Below are 21,561 nucleotides of genomic sequence, written 5' to 3' on the forward strand. Positions count from 1 at the left end.
TAAAATAGCACAGTGCAGTATTGCAAAAAAAATGGCCTGGTCATGAAAGGGATAGAACCTTTCCGGAGCTTAAGTGGTTGATATTCCTGAATGCGGTTTCTTTTTTTTTTTCAAAGAAGGAGCTTCTATGGACTTTGAGCTGAGATGAGAACTTGAGACTATGAGTGGTGCAATTACTTTTGTAGGCAAGGAGACTACATGATCCATTGTGCCTGGAGGAAGGAGGAGCCATTTAAATAGAAAAGCCCAGGAAAGAGCTGGGGTATGTTGGGAGATTGCCACCAGTGTGTGTGGAAGGGAAGGACCTGTCAGAGAGTGAAAGGACTTTGGAGGCCGAACCAAAGGGAGTGTGCAAGCTGGCCGCTGTGGTCTAGTCCGACACTGAGGCCTGTCATTCGTGCCATCGGGGATCCGGAGCATAGAACTCAGACTAGCTGCTGCTATTGCTGTTTCGCCACATGATTCATCTTTCATCCGATCACTACACAAAGCCACCTGGGATTAGCACCATCTTAAAGGTGGCCCCTCCATCGGAAGAAGCCTGCTACAACTTGAGCTGGTGAGTGAGTCATTGATCCATTAGTGACCTCTTTGCTGACTTTGTGCATACCCATTGGGAGGATTTATTACTCTCTGCAAGTACTGTTACTTTTCAACTGTCCATTTACACTCACCGGCTACCTTATTAGGTACACCTTGCTAGTGCCAAGAAAATATCCTCCACACCATTACACCACCAGCCAGAACTGTTGATACAAGGCAGGATGGATGCATGCTTTCATGTTGTTTATGCCAAATTATGACCCTACCATCTGAATGTCGCAGCAACCAGTCTGCCCATTCTCTTCTGACATCAACAAGGCATTTTCATCCACACAACTACCACTCACTGGATATTTTCTCTTTATTTACCATACTCTGTAGATGCTAGAGATGGTTGTGTGTGAAAATCCCAGGAAATCTTCAGTAGTTTTTGTAATACTTAGACCAGCCTGTCTGGCACCAACAACCATGCCACATTCAAAGTCACCTTAATCCCCTTTCTTCTCCACTCTGATGCTCAGTTTGAAATTCAGCAAGTCATATTTACCACATTTACATGCCTAAATGCATTGAGTTGCTGCCGTGCGATTGCCTGATTAGCAATTTGTGTTACCAAGCAATTGAACAAGTGTACAAAGTGGCCAGTGAGTGTATGTAGACCACAGAACCACAACTTTTTCCTAGCTTCTCCCACATCGGTGTGCTAAAGAGCTTATTGTTTCTTAGGACTTTTTCACTAAATAACAATAATTGGTCAAGTATCTTCAAGGGCCCCAACGCAGCCGGCACAGTTAACAGACTGTACATAGTTCACCTGCTGTTAAGCAGTTCTCAGTACATCGCCAACCTTCTTTTATAGATGCCTAGCTCTCACATTTCCAGAGCGTATTGGCAACTTAACCCCCTAGCCAGGGGCGGACTGACAACTCATGGGGCCCCCGGGCAATAGGGGGTCATGGGGCCCCTGTGTCCTTGCCCAAACTCAAAAAAGCCTATGAAAAAGGTACCAGGGGCATCTCATGGGGCCCCCTACTGACCCCGGGCCCTCGGGCAGTGCCCGAGTTTCCAAATGGTCAGTCCGCCCCTGCCCCTAGCTGTGTTGGTACTTGTTTTGGTTGCCTTTCTTTTGGCTCACACAGTAAGGAGAGCAGCAGTTTTTATGCTGGCTTAGTTTGAGATTTGCTGTAGTGTTTAAAGGTGAATACTCAGTGTATTGTTTGTTCTGCTAAATTTTCAACTACTATACATTGTTTACCTGATAATTACTTGACTAGGGTATTAACAAAAATGACTAATTTATCTTTACTAATGTTATACCGGAGGTGACAGTGATGCTGAGGCAAGGTCATGGTAAGAAAAGAGGGCCTGACATAACCAGCAGCTCTTGGCAGGGTTGCACTACAAATGAAAACACTGTAAGTACCCGAATCTGACTTTGCATCAGACTCTTGAAATCCTTATACAGCAGAGATCAGACTATTAGAGAGGGAGAAGCAGCACATGGAGCCAGTCAGGTGTACTGCAGTGCTAACAATAAGTACAGTATAGAGCAGAGAGCACAGTGACAGAGAAAAGCTTATTAGTCTCTTTCTTCTTTCACTGTCCGATCACACTGGAGAAAGCTACCTGCAAGTATTATGTAAAGTGGTATTGAACCAAAAAAATAAAAATGTAATATATCGCAATTTACTAATCTAGATGTGGTGGCTTTATTAGTTTTGTTTTTCGCTTTTTTACTCTATTTTTATCTGGGGATCCAACCACTAACATACTTCTGTCTTGCTGTGGCTTTACTTGGGAAACAGATACACCTTTGGAGATCACTGCTCTAGACTGACAATGCTGCTCTCTAAACTGCGGCCCAGGGGCAGGATTTGTCCCTTTGCTTTCCTTTATTCAGTCCTGGGGGAACTTTTTCTCCCACTGATACAAGATAGTATTCCTTTCCTCCCACCAACAATGGGACATAATTACTGCTACTGACATCAACAATGAGGCAATTATATAGATGTAAAGAGATACCCAATACAGAGTGACAGCTGTGGGGGTATATAGTGGGCTCCTATGTGCCACATCCTGTCATGACTAGCATAATCAACTAATAAATAAATGGTTGATTATACTAACAATGAGGCAATATTTATCCCATTGACACCAATGATGGTGCACTATTCCTCCCACTGACACCAATGGTGGTGCACTATTCTTCCCAATGACACCAACGATGGGGCACCATTTTCCCCCACTGATACCAACAATAGAACACTATTCCTCCCACTAACACCAATGATGGGGCACTATTCCCGCCACCAACACCAACGATGGGGCACTATTTCCCCCCAATGACACCAACAATAAGATGCTATTCCTCAAACTGACACTAACGATGGGGCACTCTTCCTCCCACTGACACCAATGATGGGACACTATTCCTTACATTGACACCATTGATGGGGCACAATTTCTCCCCACTGACACCAACAATAGAACACTATTCATCCCAATGACACCAACAATGGGGCACTATTTCCCCCTAACAACACCAGCAATAGGACACTATTCATCACACTGACACAACTGGGCACTATTCCTCCAGCTGACGCCAACAATTGGGCACTCTTCTCCCACTTACACCAATGAAGGGGTGCTATTCTTCCGCTTAGTACCAAAGATATGTTGTTTACTCCTTCTGATGCCGGGACAATTTCTACTCCCAATGGCCACAGTCCAGCCCCTCGAAAGTCTGATGGACAGTAAACTGGCCCTATGTTTAGAAAGTTTGGAGACCCCTGGTCTAGAGGGAGGGTGGTAGTGGACCCGCAGATTTAATTGGACTTGACTAACAAATTAAAGTTGAGCTCCAGCTGATGCTTTTTCAGCAGTTAGAGCATTTTTTCTTCCTTTTGGGAAAAAGGTTTTACATAAATAAAAGCTGATAATTTTAAGACCCCCTGTGAGTGTTAAATGGTTTGTCTTATAGTAGAAGTCTTGGCTAAAACTAAGCTTACATTGGCTCTCATCCTCCTTCTAACACCTTTACTAACTACTCTGTAGAAGGAAGATGCTTATACTTACCTAGTCTCAGGGTGCTCCGGTCTGGTCATGTGATCAGCTCCCAGCAGCCTTCTTCAAGGGAAAGGGGGGACAGCCAACAATGGATGCTTCATAGTAAGTCTATGGGCCCTTTCACATTGGCCAGTTTTTAACCACTTGCCCTTCAGAAGATTTACCCCCCCTTCACAATCAGGGTATTTTTTGCTATGCAGTGCTGCACTATTTTTACTGACAATTGCGCGGTCATACAACACTGTACACAAATTAAATTTATATAATTCTTAGCCCGACCAGTGCAGCTCTATCCCTACCAGAAAGACATCTGAACTTAGCTTAGGGAGAGCCTTGCCTACAACCGGGGACAAGCCTGGTGCACCAGGCCAGAATCAACCCAGGACGAAAAGACTCTCACCATTCCCACCTAATTACACCAGGGATTACAAACTGACTCCCCAATTGGTGAAGGGAGCTAAGGTTCTTTCCCAGAGAACTGATAAAAACAGATACTACACTTGATCTTAGCCAAAAGGCCGAGAAGTGTATATTAATTGGTTTCCATGAAAATTACAAACAATGGTATAGATACAGGAATTTTTTTTTATACTAGTAATGGAGGTGATCAGCGACTTATAGTGGGTCTGTAATAGTACGGTGGGTAATCTGACACTAACTGACACTGGGTGGGAACTAACTACCACTGACATCTCCAGTGACACTAATACAGTGATCAGCATTAATAAAAGGCACTGTCACTGTACTAATGACACTGGGCAGGAAGGGGTTAACATCTGGGGCGATCAAAGAGATAACTGTGTGCCAGGGAGTGTTTTTACTGTGTGGTGTTTTACTAGGGGATGTGCTGGTTTTTGCAAATCAGGGAGATAAAAAACAGCACTTTCCCACTGACAGAAGAGAGATCTGTGTTGTTTACATTCACAGATCTCTCTCCTGTCAGTTGCTTCACTGATCGCCGAGTCCTGGCCATGAATTGCTGGCTGGGATCCGATGATTGACATGTACAGGAGCAAATGACAGTGCAGGTAGGCGGGCATGCATGCACACGTGCATCCCCTACCTGGAAAAGCATTAAATAAATATATATATGATTCCTGTGAGTCCTGTTGCAGTAAAGCTGCTACAGAATGGACTGCAACTGGTTAATACATTTTTCACTTTAAAAAAGCGAAAGAAAAATGCATCCCCTTAAATCCTATGGAATTCGTCACACTGATCTGTTGCATTTCAGTTCTGTTTTTAAAAGTCATGTTTGGTGTGGTAAAAAAAACACACCTCTCCATTGAAATGGATGGAAACTGTGGCAAAAACGCAATGCTGCTGTGGGAAGTGGTTTGCCCAGCCACATGTAGAGGGAAGACAGACAGCCAGCAAGATGGTCCTCCTGTTGCTGTCTCCAGCAAGCTGCTACAACCCTGTGTCCTGGAGCCTTCGACATATAAGGGGATTGCTGGGACTTGCAGTCCTCCCAGAAGATATCATCAATGAACTATTTCCTAAGCCGGTATGATGGGGGCAGACACATGCCTGTAGTTAGATTAGGGATGTTAGTGTAGCACTACCCCTTTCGAAGTTGCAGTAGTCCTGGGTCCCCCTATAGTCCTGCACAGCCAGGCAACACGCATTTCCACACCAACTTGCTTTCAGGAGTCAGTAACCAGTCTTTGAGCTTGTTTTGATGTTTTATGAAGGGGGATAGTGTAAGGGGTGTACAGGATGCCCAGTGGACTTGAGAAATTGAGAACAACTTACTGAACTATGTTCAGTGCTTACAGCAATCAGTCTCTTCTGGAGAGCTAGACAGCCTCTCCTGTAGTATCACCCTAGATAAATTCTTTTCTTTACCCAGCTATCTGGAGAAATCCCTGGGCAGGGGATCCGGTGTTGGCCACATGTATAGTGAAACAGTCCTGTGTAGCAGGCTAATCCAGCTTCCCACTAGTGCCTCCTTCTCCTATCTGACCCAGAGGGTGCAGGCCTACTCACTTAGTACTTCTCCTGTGTTGCTGTTGGGTTGATGGCTGTTACCAGGGCTTCTAGCTGGTGGTCCTCTCTCAGGGGGCCGGTGAAGTCCTAAGCTTTCAGCCTTCCCAGGTCCTTCTACCTGTAGGTGTGTCCCTCTCACATATGTGCCCCTTCCCAGGCTCCTGCTCCTCAGCCTTACATGCTTTCTATTTTCTACCCTAATTCTCCTGTTGCTGAGCAGGCTCTGTCACTTTTAAGGGTTGTCCTGGCCCCTTGCCAAGCCTCCTGTTGTGGATTGGCCAGTATCCCTCAAAATTGCAGATCTGCCCACTGCTTCTAGACCTTTCTCCAAAGTTCTAAAGCAGGGTGAAATTCCAGAGGGCTGGTCTGCAGAGCCTCTCAGCTCTGACCATAATTTGACCCCTGCCAGCTATCAGACCCAGGCTGCTACTTAGCCCCCTTGCTAACAATTGGAGTATAGCTCCCCCTGGCTGACTAGGAGGGTGCTACATTAGGAAAAGACTGCACTTATTGTTGAACTGTTATCTTGTGTTTCTCAATCATTGAAACTTTGTCCATGCCGGGTCTGAGCTTACTTAAAGGTCTCATGTATAGTGAGGGGAGTGGTTCACTTCCTACCTGTCAAGTAGTGCCACATTGGAGACCCTAGAGACCTAGCCTTATGATATGAAAGATTTAATTATGTGTGTGCATGGGGTCCATGCTGGCTCCCAGCAGGACCCACTCTGTAACTGGGAGATGGGTGGCAGCAGGGGCGGACTGACCATTTGGAAACTCGGGCACTGCCCGAGGGCCCGGGGTCAGTAGGGGTCCCCATGAGATGCCCCTGGTACCTTTTTCATAGGCTTTTTTGAGTTTGGGCAAGGACACAGGGGCCCCATGATCCCCTATTGCCCGGGGGCCCTATGAGTTGTCAGTCCGCCCCTGGGTGGCAGAGTCTAGCTGGACTGGTGGAACGGGACACTGAGCAGGTGTATGTATCGCGAGACCGGGAGGCACCTGTACACAGCAAAGAGAGCAAAAGGCCCATGTGCATCAGGTACGTTGGCCCCGCCCACAGGTAAGTATGAGCATCTTTCTTTTACAGGGCAGTTACTATAGGACTGAGAAGGAGGGTGGGAGCCGATGGAAGCATAGTTAGGTTTAGCCCACACTTCTGCTTTAAGACAAACCATTTAATGCTCACAGGGGGTCTTCCAAGGATCAGTTTTTATTCATTTATGTAAAACCTTTATCCCAAAAAGAAAAATAGTTGCTGTAACAACTTAAAAAGTGATAGCTGGAGTTTAATTTGTGAATTTAAAGATAAATAGCTCTACCCCCGACTATTATCTTTAATACCCTATCTGCCGTTGTACTCGACTGCTTTTATTGTTAAAGGAAGTTAAAAAAAAACAGACTTACTGGCAGGATCAACTGGTAAAAATAAAGGGAAAAAAGAACATTAATACAGCCACTACATGTAAATATTGGGAAACTTCAATATAATATTTTGTTGGGGAGGAGGTGGGTGGATTAATATTGCTTCAACTGCATCAGAGAAAAAAAACAGGCCTGCTACCCTGCTAGACAAGGCTGTTCTATGTAGCAGAGATGTATAAATTTCAAGACAGGATGTGCAAAAATATCAATCTTTGTGCAGGTAAAACAGTTCCTTATATGTATGTCTTCAGTGAATGTAGCTGTTTGCCTGCAGTTTAGCTTTACACCCTTCTTTATTTAGCATTGTAGGATGTAGCCAACATTAGTAGAATGGTTGCAGTTAGAGTCCATTCACGCTTGTGCGACTTGTCATGCAACTTTGTGGTCCAGAGGCACATAACAAGTCGCACCCCATGTTTCCCAATGAGTAACATTCATATCTGCGCGATTTAGGCCCCATGTACACAGGACACTTCTGAACGATGGAAACTGCTGGAAAACGTAGGTTAAAAAGTCTGTTTAGCCGTGTTTGCATAACGCGTTTATGCGCGTTTATGAGCGTTTGCGTTTAGAAGCAGAACCCTAGACAGGGCTGTGTTATATAGCAGAGCTGTATATATCTCAAGACAGGATGTACAGAAATATAAAGCGTTTGGCAGGTATAACACTTTGCTTATATGTATGTCATCTATGGATTTAGCTGCTTGCCCGCTGTATTTATGATTATTAATATTATAATACAGGATTTATATAGCGCCAACAGTTTGCACAGCACTTTACAATGTGATGGCAAACAGTACAGTTGCAATATAATTGAATACAGGAGGAATCAGAGGGCACTGCTTGTTAGAGCTTACAATCTAAAAATGTACAACCTTCAAAATTTAGTAAAACAGAAAATGAGTAGAACAGCTGCAGTTAAGCTAGTACAGTGGTCTCCAAACTGTGGCCCGGGGGCTGGATGTGGCCCTTTGCTTGCCTTTATCTGGCCCCGGAGGCACTTTTCCTCCCACTGATACAAGACACTATTCCTTTCTCCTACCAACAATGGGGCATAATTACTGCTACTGACATCAATAATGAGGCATTGTTAATCAAACTGACACCAGTGATGGTGCACTATTCCTCCCACTGACACCAAAGATGGCGCACTGTTTTTCCCACTGACACCAATGATGGGGCACCATTTTTCTTCCACTGACACCAACAATAGGACACTATTCATCCCACTGACACCAATGATGGGGCACTATTCCTGCCACCGACACCATCGATAGGGCGCTATTTTGCCCAATGACACAAACAATAGGACACCTATTACTCACACTGGCACCAATGATGGGACACTATTCCTCCCACTGACACAAACAGGACACTATTCCTCACACTGGCACCAATGATGGGGCAGTATTCCTGCCACCGACACTAACGATAGGACACTATTCCTCCCACTTACACCAATGATGGGGCACTATTCCTCCCTTTGACACCAACAATTGGGCACTATTCCTCCCCCTAATACCAAAGATGCATTGTTTACTCCCACTGATGCCGGGACAATTTCTACTCCCAATGGCCACAGTCCAGCCCCCCGAAAGTCTGATGGACAGTAAACTGGCCCTATGTTTAGAGACCCCTGATGTAACAGAACAACTGGATGGTTCATTTGCATGTTTCCTACACTGCTATTTTCACAGGTTATATTATGAAAGGCAGGGTGTTACTTCCTTTCTAATTGAAGTTTTGTGACAAAAGAATGCATTCCAATGTGTATTACCTAAATACTATGTCTGCAGTAAACCCTCCCGAATCCTCCATGTGTGTAGTGCTGTGCGGTTGTGGTTATTTGATCGGCAATGTCTGTCGGAAACCTGTTATGCAAGCCATCTCTGACAAATGCTGCTGACATGCAAACAATTGCAGAAGGAAACTCCTAAGTTCCAGCACTGGCATTTTATTGTTCTCTCTAGTAAGAAGGCATGTACAAAAAGGAACTTTTCACAGAAACTCAATATATTTCCTTGTCTGTCATAAGAAAACACATACCACTTACATGCACTGCAAGGGTTAAATGAGTGTTGAAGCCTAGGGGACAGAAAAAGCAGTTTTACTTACCTGGTCCTCCACTCCATCAGCAGCTGGTGCTACCCTACACTCCAACAATGGACTGTTCCCCATTTTTTTCACATCCAATTCGGTGCTATGGGTTCTGTTTTAGACATGAGGCTGTCAGGGGACCTATGACCACTAGGGTATAGGGGAGAAGAGTCCACATGGACCTGTCTAAAGGGCTTGTTTACACTTGCCGTTGAGGGGCAGTAAAAACACAGCTGAGCCCGTTTTATGCCCTCCCCTTAAAGCAGTTCTTCAGTCAGGTTTAAAAAAAATTAAAAGTCAGCATCTACAAATACTGTAGCAGCTGTTTAATAAAAGGACACTTACCTGTCCAAGGATACAGTGGTGTCCTCACCCAGGCCAGTTCTTCACCTGTCTTTGGGTCCCCAGCACCAGCATGTTTGGTGTGGAAAGAGGGCTGTGACCCCTTGCCGGGCATGTAGGAGTCACGCTGCGATGTGTGAATGGTCCTGCAGCCTCCTAAGACATGTGATTTGTCCCAGAATGTTGCAGGTGCGGAGAACTTCTAATGGAATTAGGAGTGGGTACCTGAGAAAACTAGGTACATGCTCTACACCCCCCCCCCCCAAAAAAAGAGAGTAGGACATAAAGTGGATACCCCCACTTTAGCGTGAAGCTCTGTTTTAGGCTGCAAAAGCAGCTAACGGGGGTGTACACATGCTGTGATGCTTTGCAGCCGCAGCAGGAACTATACCCCCTTTTGCTTAAGTGGCCACTATTGCAGACCAAATGTGACCCATTCAAGTCAATGGGGCTGTGCTGTAATAGTGTGGCATTTAGAGGGTTAAAAAAGCCTGTCAAATGCTTCTGAAAAGTGATATAAGTGTGGATTGCTTTTCAGAAGAGCTAATGCCCATACTGCAAGTGTGAACAGGTACCTAAATTACCCGATCTCCACTCCTGTAGCAGCCAGGTGCTCCCCTTTGCTCCAATTCTGTACGGTTCTCTGCAACCTCACGTCCAGGGCTATGGGCTATGCATTGGACTTGAGGCTGTCTGGGGACCTGTTCTCACCAGGGTGTAGGGGAGATGAGACTTTAGGGACTAGCCTTACACAGATGAGCCTTCGGGAGAGGAGGATCGGGTGAGTAAAACTGCTTTTCCTGTTACCTTGGACCTAACCGAGCATTTAATCCTTCCAATGCAAGGGCAGCCCCAATGAAAGGGAGGCTTTTTACTTTCCCTTAATATTTGTGCCTCATTCCTCTAAACCAGTGTTTCTCAACTCCAATCCTCATGGACCCCCAACAGGTCATGTTTTCAGGATTTCCATTATTTTGCACAGATGATTTGATCAGTTTCACTGCCTTCGTAATTACCACAGCTGTTTCATCTGAGGGAAATCCTGAAAACATGACCTGTTGGGGGTCCATGAGGACTGGAGTTGAGAAACACTGCATGAGCCAGCTGCCAATTAGGCATTGTATTAAAAATACTGTTGTGAAAGGGCAATCATCTCTGATTAGTGGTATGGCACAAATGATCCCAGTATAGGATCAGCATCTGTCTCCGAAGATTTCTGACAGGTTGGAACATTTCAAAGCATGAAAGCCTATAAGATTGCATTCTAACACCGGACTGGAGTGCCAGCCAGAAATAATTCTGTCCAACCTTTGTACGCCTAGTTAGCACAACACAATCTGTTATCTGAACATCAACTTCAAGAAATGAAAGTACTTCCAACTTCTTTTCCCAGAAATACAGATTTACAAAATAAGAAAACTAGAGCAGTCGTCCTTGTGACCAATTAGCTTTGAACTCTCAAATTATACAAGAGGTTAGACTGGTAACATGCTCTGCTCTGCTCCACATTTTGTAAATCAGACTTGTTGTCATTACAAATATGTTCTTGTATGCGCAGACAGATACGTCCTTTGTAGAAGTGCAAGCCAAGATCTCCCTCTGTGACAACATGAAACCTGTCCCAGCTTACCAGACATTGTTGCCTGTCCTCCTGGACAGGAGAGAGAAGCTGGCTGGGGTCTGTATAGTGGGCTGTCCTCCTCCTTGTCTCCCTCTATTCTCAGTCCATGTGGATCTGATTCTGGCAGAGACCTCTAATCCTCAGTGAAGAGTCAGCTCTGCAGGCACAGTGCTGTCATTGTCAGCACCCAGGTCTGTCACACAAGCACACTCCTGAGTCCTCCCCTTTCACTGTACAGGCATTGAACGCCCGGCTTCTCCTCTAGATGAGTAGAGGGGAGGAGAGAAAACACCTATTAGAAGACGTTATATGGAGTTGTGTTCTTCCATCATGTGCAGATTTACATCTGTTTGTTTGGGGTGTCAGAACACTGCATAAAACAACTTTAAAGGGTCAGTCCATCCAAAAGTATTTCTGATTTTGGTGAATGCTGGTGGAGAGTGACACCATCTTATTTTCCTGAGCTTATACTCATGCTGTGACCATCATGGGGTCCTACTCTCACACCAGCGACATCAGTTCCATCATGAAAACTGATAGATAAAAACGCATGAAAACTGAATCCTTCTACATCAGTTGACATCACTTTATAATCCGTCTTCAGTTAAAGTAGTATTAAACCCCAAAACAAAAAATATTATAGTTATTATGTTTTCTTTTTTAGGCTTTTTTCCTTTATTTTTATCAAGTGATCGGGACACTGAGTCTGTTTAGACAAGGTAGCAGTTAGTATGTAAATCCTTTATCCCAAAAGAAAAACACTGCTGGTATCTGCTTAAAAGAGAAGTATGGACTTGAAAAAAAAATGATGCTTACCTAGGTGGATGCTGCATCGATCCAGTGCTGCGTCTGTCCCCCACCAGCTCTGCAGTGAGAACTGAGTGATCAAACACTGCTGATCATTCAGTTTTCCTCTCTGCTCTAAGCAGAGATCTGGTGACTGTCATTCTCTGGCTCTCTGTTCTGTCCCCCCAGTGCTCACTGGAGCTCTGGGCAGTGAAGGGGGCAGGGAACGGCTGGCTCAGGCTTTCAGCACATCACTGAGAGTCTGAGCCAGGTGGCGGTCCAGGCTTCTGGGTGTATCCCGATCATATGGTCAGGATCGTTTCAGTGCCTGGATGGCTGAGTGACATCAGTCGACAGCAGGCTCTAGCCCTCTGTTAGCTTAAAAAGAGTCAAAGGAATACAGAATGAACTGAACTCCTGTCACCTACAGGAGAAGTAGAGCCAAATTAGCTTCTCTTTAATAAGTGTTAGCTGGAGTTCAGCTTTAATTTGTTAGGCAAGTCCAAGGAGTCGACTCAAGAGCTATGGGGAGGGAAGAGCCAGGAGCGCTGGTGGGGGACCTGATAAGAGGAGGATCGGGGCTGCCCTATGCACAACCATTGCACAGAGCAGGTAAGGGTGAACCTGTTTATTATTAAAAAAAAAAAATCAGCAGCTACAAAATCAAATCAGGCCTTCCTGCAGCCATCTTGAATATGGGAGCTGGCTGTGGCTTCCTGAGGAATCACATCTGGCTCTCCAATGCACATGAACAAGCTTGCACAGTGCTCTAGATAGTCATCCAGCCTCCGGGGACTGGTCTCGGGAGGGAATCGGGCAAGTGGCTTCATCCTTGCCTAGGCAAGGATGGCAGAATTGGGTGTGGGTATCGATCAAAATCCAGCCCTAGTCTAACAATTGTGCAGGAAAAATGTCTTTTCACACTTTTCCCCTAATTTATAGAGATTCCCACCTATTTCCTGTCACATCTCTTAAATCTCCCCAACAGGACGCAAACAGTAAAAAAAATAAAGGGATAGGAGTTATAACCCTCATTTACTCTATCCAAACAAAAAAAGGCATAGGAAAGGTCTAGTCACCAGTATTGCATGTGGTCTCCCTGCAGCTATTGTTTCCCCATTACTTACAACTTGACCTCAATGCACTATATAATTGGGCAACTATGTGGCAAATGAGGTTTAATATTGATAAATGTAAGGTGATGTACTTGGGGGCTAAGAATATGCATTTATCATACATACTGGGGGTGTACAACTAGGGGAATCAATGGTGGAGAAGGATCTTGGTGTTCTGGTGGATCATTGATTTAATAATAGCATGCAATGCCAAGCTGCAGTTTCTAAAGTAAGCAAAATACTTTTTAGTATTAACCACTTGCTGTCCAGCGTACATATATAAACACTCTGAACACCAAACAGATATACCAGGATCATGACTGCAGCTGCACCCAGCGATGGACTTTCATGTAAAAGTGATGCAAGTGGCTCTACAGCAGTCTGACCACCTTTACAGGGATTGGAAGGCCCTCCCTTCTTACAAAATATTAGGCCAGCTGCCATTCGTTCCTCCGCCTCTTCTGTGATGAATGAAGTTGTAAGCGAATAGGATTTTGTCACTTCCGGTTTCAGTTCCATAACCTACTGTGAAGCAGCCGATAAAACTGATCTTGGTTTGATCAGCTGCTTTGGAGAGCAGAGGAGGGATCAGGGGTCTAATAGAGGTAAAGCCCACTGCCGGCCGACGTCACTCATCCAGTCCAGACTCAGGAAAGATCCCACCTTTACAATTGGATCCACCTAGATGCCTGGCAAATGGCTCAGCCTGTCAGCGAGCAGATGAGAAACTGAACCAGCTGCTAACACCCCTCCACAGCTCCAATGACCTACTGTCACCAGCTCTCTGCTCACTGAAGGCTGAGAACTGAGCGATCCAAGGTTTATCGCTCAGTTCTCAGTCTTTGAATTGGCGGGGGACAGATGCAGCATCAGACTGATGCTGCATCTACCTAGGGGAGTATAATTGTTTTTATAAGGTTACCCCATACATCTCTTTTAACTCTAAAGTGGTAACCTGTAAAGGCTCTCAAAGCTTTGCCTATGGAGATTTTTCGGTACCTTAGTTTGTCGACATTTCACAGATGTGCAAAATGTTTGGTATCTGCTTACTCGCCGTAATATCATCTTTTATATTCTACAAAATTTGGGTATAATATTGTGTTTGTGAGCGCTAAAATGCATTTAAGTGTAATTTTTCCTGAAAATATGTATTTGATAAATTGCTGTGCAAATATCGTGCAACATAAAAAAATTACAACAACAGAAAATGTATAACGTTTCGGGTTTTAAGTAATTTTCCCCAGTCATCTTCCAGGCCAGCTCTTGGCAGATGGAGCTCCTCCCACCAATCAGGAAACACATTGCCGCTTTTGTCTTTTAAGATGGTCCCTCAGGCCCATGCCCACTTATTGTGTTTCCTCCATCCGGAGCGGACATGTTGCCTGAAACAAGCATCCAAGAACATCCTAGCTAGGTGGATTAACCCTTTCTTTGCCAGAGCCGGTTTTGCATTTTTTTGCACATATGTTTGAAAAATCATTTTAGGCCCAAAGATTACACAAAACCCCCAAAACATTTTATTAACATTAACAATAATATTAACGTTTTATTTTCTGAAAGCAGACACCCTATAGAAAAAAATAGTGATAGTTCCATTTTTTTTATCGACTAGGAATTTAAAAATGTCAGTAAAAAACACTCTAAAGTGACTTTTAGGGCAAAAAAATGCAATAAATTACCCAAATTTTTTGTAAAATTTAAAAGATGAGGCTGCGCCAAGTAAATAGATACCCAACATGCGAAACCCTGCCAAATGAAATGGCAACAAATTTCAGTACCCTATATTTTCTATAGGCGACACTTTAAAATCCCCTATAGGGAATCAGTTTAGTGTTATGGAGGAGGTCTTGTGGTAGAATTATTGCTCTCACTCCAGTGCGTGGGGATAGGTAATGTGTATCACAATCAATGTTTTCATGTGAAGGCGCCCTGATGTGTTTTTTGTGTTCATACTGTATGTACATATCTATTTTTTTGTAATAAAGAAAAATATTTTTTTACTTAATTTTTTTTCATCACATAGGGGACACAAAGTCCCCCATGTGATGATTTTTAGGCAACAGGTTCTCTTTATTGAGACAGGTAGGGTCTAAAAGGCTCTGCATATCTCCTCTGGCCTCCATTCAATGCATTGCAATACATTGCTTCTTGGCTGTGCTAGCCGAGAAAGTAACAGCGGTGACCCAGAAGTGAACACATGTCGCCTTCCGGGTCATAGAAGGAAGAGGAGGAGAGTGGACATCCGCCCTCCTCTCTCCCCTCCATCCGCAGGCACCAGCCATGGTGCTCCCTGGGTCCGTAGATGCGCAAGTGGACCGGGTACATGGCATATGCATGCGGGGGGGGGGGGGGCAGCGGTACCGAGGGCTGTGGAAGTGATCGGGCAGCATTGCAGTTTAAATTGTGGAATGCTATGAAGTCATGCAACTTCCTCCACCACAAGTTCTAAAATCACATTCTATTAGGGCTTTGGCGGCTATGTGAGCAGAGAAAGCAGGCACGATCCCGGAGCACATTTGCAAGGCAGCAACCTGGTCTAGGTTGTCTACTTCATCCTGCATTACTGTCTGGACCCAATCTCCGGCCAGGACCAAGAATTTGGGAGGAAGGTCCTCCAAGCAGTGGTCCCCCCCCCCTAATCTGGTGAATACTTGTTTATCTTGTATATCCTCTTAAAGGCTGACCTGGAATACGACCTGGGAGTAAGTCGTAATGGTTTCAAGTGGTCCTCCAGGACAGCACGCTCCCACCCTAGGATTTAAGTTGTTGGGTGTTTTGTTGTTTGATTTTCTTTCAGATACGTTCTTCTAGCAAAAAAATGCAGATTTTTAACATGTATGTGAAAAATGTTGAAATTGGCCCAGACACAAAGTGGTTAAAAGAGGTATAGAATCCAGACAGAGACATAATTTTGCCCCTGTACTAATTGTTCATAATACCTCATCTGAAACATGCAGTTCAGTTTTGGGCACCAGTTCACAGAAAGGTTTTCAGAGAATTGGAGAAAAGACTTAAATAAAAAGATATTATGTATTCTGACTCCAACTGTTGTACTAGTGACTTATCCTTTGCTGAGAACTATATGCCTGTCCCGCATAAGCAGATATAATCACTGGGGACAGTCTTTATCAGATAGCTGAACTCACCAAACACCTATTATTCTCATTGATGGATCTTTTTATTGCAATGCAGAAGGTACAGCAGACAACAAGATGTAACAGATGAATGAAAAGATGGTATTTGCAGATCAAAACTTGGTAATGTGTTCCCAGATGCAAGCAGATTACATGTGGCCTAGAGTCAAGAAGCCATATTCGTCGCAAAGAAGACAGTGTGCACGATGGAAAAAGGAAGTGCATCACAGGTGGGAAGGATCAGGATGAAAACAGAAAAAGGAATGTGCAATAACCAAAATATGCACAAGATGGCAGTATATTACCATTAACCATGCATTACACTATATTGTTACACAATAAATGTTACAATACATTATGCATATTGCACAAAGTAGCCGCTTACCGCCTCTTCTGGGGTACCCAGTCCGTGCTCTGCCTCTTCTCCATGTGCCACAATAAGAAGCCACTTCCTAAGGGAGCAGATGTGCTGGCGCACTCCTGAGCCAGGCTGTGCGCATCCATAGACATACACAGTATGTCTCCCGACCCCTGCCCCTCCTCACAGGATTTGACTGACAGTGGCAGAAGGCAATGGCTCCTGCTGCTTTCAGCCAAGTCTGTAACAGAGACAAGAGAGGAGAGGAGACCTGCAGCCGAGCGCAGCACTGGACTGATGTAGCACCCAGGTAAATATTTGAGAAGGTGGAGGGGTTGAAGAAACAGTTACTCAAAGGTTTTTTTACCTTAACAGAAAATGCATTAAGGTAAAAGACTTTTTGATTCATAGCCACTTTAAGGGGGTATGATCATATAGTGGACTAGGTGTAGAGATATTCACTTTTAGGTTTTTACAGAGGACAAGGGGCATTTTTTATGTCTGGAGATTCAACCTCCTAATACAGAAAGGCTTCTTTACAGTAACAGCTGTATAAATGTGCCACAGGCTCCCTTAAAAACTGGTTCTGGCCAGCTCAGTAGATTGTTTAAAAAAAGAGCTGGATAAATTCCTAAATGCACAAAATATAACTGGAAGGATACTAACATGTATAGGAAATAACACAAGAGATTGTTGAATTAAGGAATATCTAATTTCCCCATGGGAGATCAGGAAATTTATTTTTTCCCACAAAGTGGATCATGCTTTATTGGAGGGTTGCCTTCCTATGAGCCGACTGTGGGTATAGGACTGTGTATATGGATGTTTTTATTCTATTTTTTTTCTGTTGCTTGAATTGGATGGATTTGTATCTTTTTTTCAACCAGTATAACTATGTGTATAGCATGCCTTGTTTTGCACTGTGTGGAGGTGGTCATCTTGGCAAAATGTTACAATATCCTAAAAAACTATCCTACCAGGTCCTATTACACATAGATAGGAGAGGGAGTACTCAGCGTAATACATAAATACCAAAGAAAATATATAAAAAGGGTTTTGCTCACACCTCTTCCCTATTGAAAAATTGTGTAACTTAATTACATAATCTATAGGAAGTCAAGGCTGGAATCACCAGTTAGTGGGTGAAAACCCTAGATAATTCTGGACAGACATCGTTATAAATCTCTTTTATTAGTTCTCATAAAATAAATCACAGACATCATTAAAATTCTAACCGTCATGTCCCCAAGCTGAAAATATATATGCATTGGTTTCTGTAAACCGTAAATATTCACATACAGCTGTATAAATACCCAAAATACCAGTTTGCATATTAGTAAGGACTTCAAGGGAGAAGCAACAGTGACTGTAAAGCATACGAGACAACATTTTGGACATAAGTGTCCCATTTAGTCCCAATTCATTTTGTAAACAGGCGAAGGAGTTGTATATATTCCATGTCAATGTCACCATATGACTGGGGAATGTAGATATAAATTAGTCACCAGTTCATACAAACATGGCCGGATTGATTAGTATGTATGGGATGGTTCCTGATACTGTAGGCTAGGATTAAGAACTTATTGCAGACAAATTGAAGATCAATATAGATCTTCCGCAGCTGTAAACGGACAATTCATTCATAATGCCAACTGCACTTCCTAGCAATCCTGGTGTGTAATTCATTGAAGAGTAGATATCAGATTACGTGGCCTAGAGGACACAAGGTTTGCATTATATGAAGGATATAGGATGATATCAGATATTCACTTCATGTCCTCATTAATCTCCCTCACACTGCTAGCCATCAGTAAACAGGATCCATCTATATACACTATATTGCAAAAAGTATTGGGACATCCCTCCATATCATTGGATTCAGATGTTCCAATCACTTCCATGGCCACAGGTGTATAAAATCAAGCACCAAGGCATGCAGACTGCTTCTACAAACATTTGTGAAAGAATGGGTTGCACTCAGGAGCTCAGTGACTCCAAGCGTGGTACAGTGATAGGTTGTCACTTGTGCAATAAGTCCATCCATGAAATTTCCTTGCTACTAAATATTCCACGGTCAACTGTTAGTGGCATTATAACAAAAGGTGGAAACAACTGGGAACAACAGCAACTCAGCCATGAAGCGGGTTCAGCGCATGCTGAAGCGCACAGTGAGCTTCATGGAATGGGTTTCCATTGCCGAGCAGCTGCAACCAAGCCTTACATCACCAAGTGCAATGCAAAGCGTTGAATGCAGTGGTGTAAAGTGCACCGCCACTGGACTCTAGAGCAGTGGAGACGTGTTCTCTGGAGTGATGAATCGCGCATCTCTGTCTGGCAATCCGATGGACGTGTCTGGGTTTGATGGTTGCCAGGAGAACGGTACTTGCCTGACTGCATTGTGCCAAGTGTAAAGTTTGGTGGGGTGGGGTGGGGGGGGTTATAGTGTGTGGTTGTTTTTTCAGGGGTTGGCCTTGGCCCCTTAGTTCCAGTGAAGGTAACTCTTAGGGCATCAGCATACCAAGCCATTTTGGACAATTTCATGCTCCCAACTTTGTGGGAACAGTTTGAGGATGGCCCCTTCCTGTTTCAACAGGACTGCGCACCAGTGCACAAAGCAAGGTCCATAAAGACATGGATGAGCGAGTTTGGGGTGGAGGAACTTGACTGGCCTGCACAGAGTCCTGACCTCAACTCGATAGAATCTTTGGGATGAATTAGAGCGCTGTGAGCCATGCCTTCTTGTCCTACATCAGTGCCTGACCTCACAAATGCGCTTGTGGAAGAACGGTCAAAAATTCCCATAGACACACTCCTAAACCTTGTGGACAGCCTTCCCAGAAGAGCTGAAGCTGTTAAAGCTGCTAAGGGTGGGCCAACTACGGACTAAGGCAGGGATACCATTAAAGTTCATGTGCGTGTAAAGGCAGACATCCCAATACTTTTGGAAATATAGTGTAGATTTGTATGTATTTGTATGTATTTGTGTTTCAGACACTATTTACATGCCGTGAACACAAAACTGGTCATTTAAATAAATATAATTAGTTGTGTGAATGTGTATAATATGTGTATTTCCTATGATTGTCATTTCCATCTACTGGCCATATTGAGGCATTTTCCTGAAATACCTTAATCAGCAAAATACCACATTATGGCCAACAGATGGAGCTGAGTATCATAGGAAATAAATAAATTTGGGAACATACGGAATTATTTGTGACTGCTAAGGGAATGTTTGAAATATTTACACAGCAAATTTTTATAAATACACCCCTAAGTGTAGACTTAGTGTTAGGTCCCTTTCACACTGCTATGGCATGGTTTCCCCACAGCGCAGGTGCAGGGCAGCATATCCGCATTTTTTTTTTGTGCAGGTTAACCGTACTTTCCCATAGAGTTAGATTAGGTGTTTTCTGAAAGAGAGCACCAAAGATACAGCATGCAAGACTTTAGGTCGGAGCAGTGTGAAAGGGACCTTAAACTCTGAGCCCCAATTTGATTTTAGGATTAAATAACCCATTACTCAACATGTAGGCAAGCTGTTGGCAGCTGCCTACATGGAACATGTATTATGTTAGTGAACTAGCTAGTTTGTCCAGGTTAGGGAAGGGTTAATACTAGTCATGTACCTGGCCGAGGCTGAGCTGACAAGAGGGCTGCCCTTGCACCTCTTGTCCTGTTTCCCCTGGGGATAATGCAGTGCACAGAGTGGCAAGGGTGCCTGTAGGGAATTCAGTTTGGATATATCTTGAAAGCAGATGCAGACCTGGAGCAGGCCAACTAGCAGTAAAAAAGATACTGGATCTCGAATGCGTGGTCAGATGGGCAGAGGTCAGCAACAACCGAGCAGCAGGAGTGCAAAGTCAGGAACCAAGAGCATAGTCAGGGCCAGACCAGAGTCAGCATGGAGTAAGCAGAAGATGTACCGGAACAGCAGGCAGGATGCAAGGTCAGGTCACAAGCCAGTGTCAGCAACATAGGTTCAGGAAAAAACAGGATGAACAAGCCAGGTCTGGGCACAGGATCAGGTCACAAGAAGGAGGAGCTGACCACCACTCAGCAATGAACCTGAGACCTGTAAGGCTTTAAATAGGTCACTAGGCACCAAACTCTATTAAACAAGTATGCTCACGCATATGAGCATGTGCACAATGCTAATGCTAACATGCATGCGCATATGCCCGCACAGATGTGCGCAGGGTCCTGTTCTGCGTGCATGAGCATTCCTTTGTGCACTGGCATTCCTTTGAGCAAGGGCTTGAGCATGACTTTCCCAACAGCAGGGCTCTGCCCTCCTTCCTGTGTCACATAAAAAGTGGGAAGGCTCTGCTTCAGGTAAGCTCCAGCTGTACCGGAAGAGACGCAAGAGGCTTACAGAGGAAGATGTAACCCTTTAAAACCAGCATCATCCTCCTGGAGGGAGAGAGAAACCTGCATAGGAAGCTTCTGTGGGACTGCTGAGTGTTGTAGTCCCACAAGAGACTGGATCACTACCTTTCATGGACTTTATAGGTATGCCTGGGCAGCCACAATCAGATTAGTTAGTGAGGGATTCATCAGACTGTGCTTTGCACTTGTGTTGTAATGCTGCAGAAGACATTCAGTAACGTTTAACTATTTCAAGCCTGGTTTGAAGTTATTAAAGGGGTGCATGTTGATTCTAGTGTATCCAAAGGAACCAGGGTCTGTAAAGCACTGCAGGGGTATGAAGTAACACTAATCAAACAGGGTTTACGCAGTAAGTCAAGGAAGAGAAATGCCATTGCTAAGAGTCATCAAGTATAAGTTCTAGACACAAAGCAACCAGTCATTGGGCGTGGTACCTGGTAAGGTGGCAGGTCCTCCAATAGCAAGAGGGTCGCTGCTTTGGCTCTATCTCCAGCAGACCATCTGCCATAGTAACTGGGAGCAGGCCAGCATTACGGAGATTCATCACCTGGTCACAAGGCACGGGAGCAAGAAGTTAAACGTGCATGCATGGGGTCTGTGCTGGTGTGCAGCACTGTTCTGCTACTGGATGTGAGGTAACAGAGGTATGCAGGCTGGTGGAGGTGGCGTGGCTCAGCCCGCTACTTGTAATGCAACAAG

General features: G+C 44.3%; 1 protein-coding gene and 1 pseudogene across 1 annotated transcript in view; both read right to left on the reverse strand.

Annotated features, from left to right (window-relative positions):
• LOC149460171 (synaptotagmin-15-like) overlaps positions 1 to 11,282 on the reverse strand; it is a 111,574-nt gene extending 100,292 nt beyond the window's left edge. The window contains exon 1 of the mRNA XM_089680042.1: positions 11,090 to 11,282. Within this exon, the coding sequence (XP_089536168.1) occupies positions 11,090 to 11,096 (7 nt within the window). The 5' untranslated portion in view covers positions 11,097 to 11,282. The remainder of the gene's footprint in view (positions 1 to 11,089) is intronic.
• LOC149460172 (U2 spliceosomal RNA) lies at positions 4,052 to 4,139 on the reverse strand (annotated as a pseudogene).
• Positions 11,283 to 21,561: the final 10,279 nt, after the last annotated feature.

The sequence above is a fragment of the Staurois parvus genome, unplaced genomic scaffold, assembly GCF_062004578.1.
Source record: "Staurois parvus isolate SC_StPar_1 unplaced genomic scaffold, SC_StPar_1.0 ptg000234l, whole genome shotgun sequence".
Lineage (NCBI taxonomy): Eukaryota > Metazoa > Chordata > Amphibia > Anura > Ranidae > Staurois > Staurois parvus.